General features: G+C 51.8%; 1 protein-coding gene across 1 annotated transcript; it reads right to left on the bottom strand.

The window, feature by feature from the left end:
* Window positions 1-6,530: 6,530 nt before the first annotated feature.
* TBCC (tubulin folding cofactor C) lies at window positions 6,531-7,717 on the bottom strand. Its single transcript, XM_004710766.3, has one exon. The coding sequence runs from the start codon at window positions 7,715-7,717 to the stop codon at window positions 6,680-6,682; it is 1,038 nt and encodes a 345-aa protein (XP_004710823.1). The 3' UTR covers window positions 6,531-6,679.
* Between the last annotated feature and the right edge of the window lie 260 nt (window positions 7,718-7,977).

Genomic DNA, 7,977 nt, shown 5'->3' with positions numbered 1-7,977 from the left:
TATTTTATCTTATCTTACACTCCTGGCGTCTCCCTTCACCCACCCTTCTGTTGCCCATCCCCCAGAGGAGGTTATATCATAAAATTATTTTCATTGCTACTTCATCACTTTCATTTTGTTACTGTTAGGAATCAGGTGACCCCTGCGAAAGGGTCGTTTGACACCCTCCCTCCCCCAAACAAATCCAGAGGAACAAATCCAGTGACACTCATCTATGTCTAAGAAAGAGTTTTATCTCAAGAAGTACTTATAGGTCAAAAAACATCCCAGCTCAGTCCAACCCAAGTCCATAAGTCCAATGCTAGTCTTCAGACTCACGTGGCTGCAGGCCAGGGTGCAGACAGGTGAATCTGGAAGCAGGACGCTCACAGGCCGGTCGGTGCCGAGTTAAGTGGATCCAAGGTCCGTGGGCACATGCTAGGGTCGGGCAGCCCACAGCAGCGGGTCCTGGAAGCTGGCTGAGTCCCAGCAGGCAGGATGGAGGATGGGCCGAGAGAGGGAGCGATCCCAGTTTCCTCTCTCACTGTGATAAGAAGACTCATCAAGCCATCACTTGATTGACAGGTTGAACTGCGCCCCTAGCCAGGAGGGAATATCTGACTACCACTGTGACCAAAGTACACAAGACAAAAGCTCATCATCCTTGCTTTACTTGCTTGTTCTCCTGGCCGTCCATGATACTGTCAATATATATATATTTTTTAGACTTATCTGTCAATATTCTTGGTCAGCGCCATAATCCAAACGCATCTTCGGCAGTCTTCCTTAGTCAATGTCTAGTCTTCACATACAAAGGAAGCAACGGAAAACACCGTGACTGAGGTTCACCTCGGTCCTGGAAGTGACACCTTTGCCCTTTGACACTGTCAAGAATTCTGGGCAGCAGATTTACCCAATGCAATTCGCCACTGGACGTTTAGACTGCCGCTTCCATGCACGTGGGTTGCAGACACCAGGACACGGAATCTTTGACCACTCCCACCTTTTCTCCGTTCATCATGACGGTGCCGACTGGTCTGGTGGTGAGGAGTTGCGGTCCACGCTGCAGGCTGCAGGAGGGGAAACAGTAAGGCTGACTGAAGCTGGGGCAGGAAGATCAGTGACGATGGAAGAAGGGGCGAGACCAGAACGGATGTGATTTGGAAGTTGGGCACAGCAAGACTGCCAGGACAAGTCGGCCCGTGTGGGGACCAGGTGCAGACCGCCCCAAGGTTGACTCGGTCTATACAAGGTTCTAAGACTATTGGAGTCCATTTGCCAAGTGACCTGCTCCTCTGCCTCTCTATTGATTGACTCCCGCAATCTCTCTGCTTGGCTTGAACGGCTTGGCCCTGGGTAAGTGTTGGGTGGCTATAGTGATGTCATTAAGGTCTATGAAACTGGGAGTGAGAGGGGGACGTAAGAAGTGGAGATGGAAGTGGTTAAATATATGAGGAGCAGAAGATATCAATGCAAAAAAGAAGAAGATACCGATGCAGGATTATACGCTTACGTAAAAATTGAAGCAAAACTTAGACACCATCATATTTAGGGTCTCTAAACACAGTGACCCCAAAGGATGGAGAATTGCCCCACAGGGCTTCCTAGGCTGTAATTTCCACAGGAGCAGACTGCCACGTCTTCTTGTTCGTATGGCTGAACTTCGAGGCTCAAATCTTATCTACTCTGCCACCAGGGCTCCTTGTGGTACCTTTAAGGCACAACCCCAACCCAACCCAACCCAACCCACTGCCATTAAGTCAATTCCGACTTTGAGACAGCATACAACTGCCCCGTTGGATTTCCCAGGCTGTGAATCTTTATGGGAGAAGACAGTCTCTGGAGGAGCAGCTCGTGGGATCGAACCGGTGACCTTGAGGTTAGCAGCCCAACGTGTAACCCCATATGCCAGCAGTGGGGGAGGGGGGCAGTGGGGACTTGGTGATTGGGCCCCTGATCCCGTGTGAGATCAGTTTCAGCAGAGGAAAAAGTGGCTAAAGACATCCTTGTTCTTCTCGCTCTTCTTTCTCGAGAAGGCGCTGGAACAGGTGGTCGGTTGACGGCTCTAGGTGTCCCCGCAGGTGTGGTCCCGTTGGTTCTGACTCCACTTGTAGCAGCAGAAAGAACGCCGCCCGGTCCTGACCAAGCTCACCACGTTCCTCTGTCCGAGCCCAGGGTCAGCCACTGCGTGGATCCCACCGTCCCCGAGGGCCCTCCTCTTTGTCATTGACCCACGACGATACCTGGCAGGGAGGGTCCTTCTCCGGGACAACACGTCCAATGTACAGGACACAAGGTCTCGCCACCCTTGCCTCTACGGAGCACTCAGGCCGGACTTCTTTCAAAGCAGAGAAAGCCCTGGAGACATCCTGAGATGAAACCTCGGCGGCTTGGGAATGCTCGTGGGAACGTTCCCTTATTGCTCACTTCCATTTCCCCACGAACGGAAGGTGGGGTTTCTCAGATCTGGCTGGTTTGACAGGGGAAGAGAGTGGCTCATGGAAAGGGAGCAGCAGGAGCAGCGGTAGGCAGGGGTAGGCCCAGAAGTGGATGTGTGTGTGGCGGGGAGGGGAGAGGTGCCCCTAGAAAGGTACAGGGAGGCCTGGTAGCACAGTGGCTAAGCGCTTGCTGCTGTAGTTGGGCCATTGGCAGCGGTGACTCCTTGGGTGAAAGATGTGGCAATCTGCTTCCAGAAAGACCACACCTTGGCAACCCGAAGGGGCACCTGTCCTGCGTGGGTGCTCGGCGCCAGAGTCAAGCCGACGGACAACGGTCTTTCTAGAAAGGAACGCGGTGAAGAGGTACGTGTTTCAGACTATGGAGGGATGGCGAAGGTGGATTGGTGGCGTAGTGGGCTAAGCACAGATGAGTCTGCTAACTAAAAGGTCAGCAGTTTGAAACCACCAGCCGCTCTGTTGAAGAAAGACGAGACTTTGTACTCCTTTAAAGAGTTACAGTCTCGGAACCCCACGGGGCGGCTGGGGGCAGTTGTGCTCCGATGGCTATGCGTCAAGTCAGGACTTGATGAGTCTGGGTTTGGGGAAGGATGCCTAGTGGCGTCGTGGTTAAGAATTCGCCTGCTGAGTCAGACCCATCCCAAGTCCTCAGGAGAACATCCTAGCCATCTGGCCCTGTAGAGATGTCCAGCCCCCGAGATGCTATGGGGCCGTTCCCTGTCCTGCAGCGTCGCGGAGCAGGGTTCAAGCAGCCAGTGTCAGTAGAGTCCAGGTGGGAAGATGGTGAGGTTTCAGCAAGAGGAAAAAAAGTCTGGTGGTTCCCCGCAGCCTGTGGAGCGAGCCATTCAGGAAGGCGCCGGGGGGCGTGCGGAGCAGTAATGCAGCTCAGCGGAGACTCGCAAGCAAGTTACAGCACAGGCAAGCGCAGGGGTTTTGTGACCTTTCGACTCTGACCAACTGCAGGTTTGCAAAGGGTCCCAGGGATTTTCTTGAAGGCAATAGGTTAATAGCTTTTCTGTCAAAATGATCAGTCCACAAATATGAATTACAAGCCCATTAGTGCCACGAGAACGGTTTTTCTCTGAAGCAGAAGACCACCGGTTGAGTGTCTTTATTGTGCTGTTGATGTGAAGTTTCCTGTCATCCGGGAGAGCCCCCATGTGAGGAGCTCTATGAATGGACCCATGGCAGTGGTTGTTTTGGGTTTGTGTTTTAGAGTAGAACTGCCCATGGGGTCGTCCCCCCCCCCATGTGACCTTTACGGAGAAGGCAGAAAGCCAGGACTTTGGAGCTGCAGCGCCAAACTTTTGGTGACCCCCTGAAGCATCAAGCATTTATGCCATGAGACAGCCTCTGGCTACCGGTCAGTTCCTAAAATGATTCTATGGTTGGTGACTCTGTTACATAGTGCCTCTTCTTCTTATCAAGATGATTGCCCCTAATAATTGATTAGGGGGCGGCGTTGGTGATTTCTTTGTGGATGTTACAAACTGTGTGATGCTCACATCCATTTTTTAAGGCTGCCAGTAGTTTAGAAAAACACAAATTGGATTCACCTCTAGCTAAGGGCTAGAGCCCGGGATGTAAGCTCTTCCCTGGTCCCCTTTGAGCCTCTGGAATGTCACTCTACTCTTAAGACTCCTTCCTTGGTTTTATTTTTGCTCCCTCTCACAAATCCCAGAAGCCGCATTAAGTATCTTTCTTGGAACAAGAGAACATATGCGTATCAAATATGTCACCACTGAAAGGACTTGAAGGGCTGTAGGACTTGGAGTAAATTATTCAATACAAAGCATGGCTGTAGGTGCCAGGCCACAAGACCTTAAAAAGCTTCTTGAAAGCATCTTACCAGCTGCCGTTTGAGAATACGGGGCAATACAAACTCCATTTGCTGGGTCCCCGTCTGGATTAAGCCTCTGGAGAATCCCTCTGACAACTGACCAGGGATGTGAACAGCCTTGTTATCAGAGTGCTTCGGAAAGTAGTTTGACGCAGATGTCTTATGATATGTAAACTGTGTGCCAATAAGACTGTTTAAAAATGCAGATGTACAACCAACTCTTTGCTATGGAGTCAATGCTGACGGACAAGGACTCCCTGTGTCTTCCAAGACTGTCACTGTTTACACGAGTAGAGAGCCCGGTCTTTCTCCCGTGGAGCTGCTAGTGGTTTCTGACAGCCAACCATGTGGACCGCAGACCATCCAGGACTGACCTGTAAAGTGACTAAATATGTGCTTTCCTATTGGGAACTTGCATTTGATACTTAATTTTGAATTATTAAATTGTTATTGTGAATTAAAAAAATGCAGATGCAGTTAGGTTAAAATGGTAACATTATCATGTTCTTCCTTTGGACTCATTTAAAATTTGTCCTACTCTTTATTATTTTCTGCTTTCTTTTCGACTGAGGTCTTTCTGGTTGGTTATTGTTTTTTGGGTTTATTTTTGTGAAATCCAGGTTAGGTAAATCTGTAAACAGTAACTGTACTAATAGTTATTTAGGGTTATGGCAGGGGAGGTTGGAGAGAAATGGGAAGCTAATAAGAAAATGTTCTAAAATCGACTGTGATGATTGCACATCGTTAATGTTTAAACCACTGAATTGTTTGTCAATAAAACTCAAGACTTTTAAAAAAACCCAAAAACCTCAAGACTTAAAAAACAAACTAGGCAATAATGTGGAGCGCAGACAGCCAAATGTGCAAAGCAGAATTACAGCAAAAGGAGACGCGATTGGGTGTTAGATGTTCACCTCAATTCTCTTAAGATGACACCTAGCATAACTATGCCTCAGAATTTAAGAAAAGCATGTGTCCTTCCTAGTAATCTTGGGAAGCACCCCAGTGATGCAATGGTTAAGCGCTTGCCTGCTAAGCAAAACGCCCAAGGTTCCATCCCACCAGGTGCTCTGTGGGAGAAAACCCAGCAATCTGCTCCCCGAAATATTGCCTACCTCCCACCCTGCTCTGCCGGGTCGCCGTAAGTCACAATGCGCTCAAATGACAGAGGTAGTATCTCAGAAGGGCTCTTTCCACGGCGCAGCAAACACCATTACAAACCACTCCGGGTGGGAGTGGAGGGGAGTTCTAGAGCAGTGGTTCTCAACCATCCGAATGCTGCGACCCGACCCTTTCACCCAGTTCAATTTGTGGTGACCTCACAACCATAAAATTATTTTTGTTGCTACTTGATCACTGTCATTTTGCTACTGTTATGGATCGGGTGACCCCTGTGAAAGGGTCGTTCAACCCCCAAAGGGGTTGAGACCCACAGGTTGAGAACCACTGTTCTAGAGCCAGGCTACCTGGTTTCAAATCTGAGGTCACCACTTGAGCTGGGGGGGCATTGGCCAACCGAGTTACTTACCTGTTTCTTCACATGAAAAATACTAACAGAACTGACCTCACGGGACTTTGAAGATGTAAAATAAGTGACTGTGTTTGGAATGATGCTGGACATTTTACGTGCACCGGAAGTTAGTAACTTTTCATTATGTCAGCCCTAGAGTTGTAAGACAGGTAAAGCAGCTTCGGAGGATCTATGCCAGGGCTCTAGGCCCAAGCTGGCGAATGAGTAAGAGCTGGCTTCTGGAAGCCCCGGCTAACAAGCAGCCCGAGAACAGAGAGGGGCCTGGAGAGCGGAGTAACTGCTGAGTAACACCCATGGAAGGCTGGCCTGCGGATGGAAAACAAAACAAAAACCCACCCTAAACGGGAAGCTGCAGTTTTGATGCCACACAATGGCTCATCCTCTGAGCCCTACTCCACCAAGGTGGTGCAGTGGTCAAGCCAGTGGCCCCTAGGAAGTGTGGGTTGGAGCCCACCAGCTGCTCCGGGGAAGAACGGTGGGACAGTCCGCTTAGGTAAAGATGATAGCCTTGCACAGTTCAGTGGAGCTGGCTGCTCAACGCTGTCTTACTGGGGTGTTTCCCTGGTGACTCCCTTTATTTTTTAAAGAGCCAGGGAAGGCCTACTATGGCATGCACTGGGCTAGGCTTTTTAAGTACACCTCATTACAAATAGGGTATCGTTCTCCCCATACTGCTTCAAACCACCACAGTCAAATAGGCGCCCCCAGACATTCCCAACACAGCTTTAAAAGATTAGCTCTATCGTGAATTTAATGGAAAGCAAAAGCAGGAGCCCAATACAATTTCAAGCTTTGAAATACCAAAAACAAGTAAACTTTGGGGTTCTTGAGCGGGAAGGTATTTGGTAGGAGCGAATGAGGAGTCAGCCAGCCTCAGTCCCACTGGACACTCCTCTCCTCTTCTGGAAGGATACTCCAGTTCGGAGAGGCCACATCCCGGGCCAGCCAGTTGAAATCGTCAACGTCGTTCCAGTGATTTTTGCTCCGATTTAAACCAGAGCCCTGGAAGTCCTCGTCGATGCCGGGATAGGTCCAGGTGTAAGGGGCGAACTGGATCCCGCTGCAGTCCTCTATGATGGCCCTGCTAGTCACCTGCAGGAAGATGCGGGTGTCGTTCGTCGTGTGGACACGGAGCTGTTGGCAGGCCACGGCCAGCACGCAGTCACTGCAGGCATCCAGGAACACGGAGGTGGACACCGGCCCACAGAGCACCGTGCAGTTTCGGGCCTTGGTCAGCCGCAGGGTGTTGGGATTGCCGAACAATCTGATCGTGCAGGAGCTCAGCTCAGTCAAAAGGACGTCGCGCTGGTGCAGCTCTTCCGCTCTCTTCTCCAAGACTTGGGACTCCAGATTGGAGAAGCCACAGACCGAGCTGGAGCCCAAGAAGCCTCGCTCCTCCTTCGAGCGCGGCTGGGCGACCATGCCTTCGGCCACTGGGGCGCCAGGGGCCGCGTCCACTTGGGTGACTGAGGCGGCATCCTTCCTCCGGGTCTTGAACGCGAAACGCTTCTTGGGCTGCAGCTCCCGGCGCCGCTCGGCTAGGGTGGCCTGCAGCCGAGCCAGCGCTTCCTGTCCCTGACGCAGGTCGTAGGCGGCCAGGAACAACACCGAGTCGTTGACCAGTTTCTGCAGCCCCTGGAGGCGGGCGGCCGCCTCCTCCAGCCGCTCGGCTGACTCCCCGCTCTGCAAAAGCTCCTCCACGGCGGCTCGCTCCCGGGAGAAGGTAGCGGCGAAAAAGTCGCCCTTCTCTTCCTCCACCTCCTGGTTCTGTCGCCTTTGCTTCCGCCTTTCCAGCTCCAGTTGCCGCTCCTGTTCACGTCTCTGGAGCCTCTCGGGCACCAGGCTCTGGTCCCGCTGGGACCCCAAGTCCCCGTTCCCGACGGCGGCAGCGGAGCAACTAGCAGTCTCCATCTTGACCCAAGGCTTCCTTTCCCCTGCCTTCCTTCCTCTGGGCGCGCCCTCCGAGGGGCCTCCCACCAACGCGTCCTGTGATTGGCTACTCAAGATGACATCAGGCCCACGGCCTTATCCTCGTTGCCCATTGGCTTCTTCGCGTCGGAGAGGGCGGGGCCGGGGGCGGGGCCGGCTGACAAGGGGGGTGGAGAGACAAAGGTCCTGGTGGATGGGTGGGGTAGGAGGCAGGCGGGGGAAGCTTTTTTTTTTCTCTTAAA

This window comes from Echinops telfairi, unplaced genomic scaffold, assembly GCF_000313985.2.
Source record: "Echinops telfairi isolate 266 unplaced genomic scaffold, ASM31398v2 ScPeMD7_3533;HRSCAF=4204_1, whole genome shotgun sequence".
In the NCBI taxonomy this organism is placed as follows: domain Eukaryota; kingdom Metazoa; phylum Chordata; class Mammalia; order Afrosoricida; family Tenrecidae; genus Echinops; species Echinops telfairi.
Note: the sequence above shows the minus strand (reverse complement) of the source record. Positions and strands in the feature narration are given on the sequence as shown.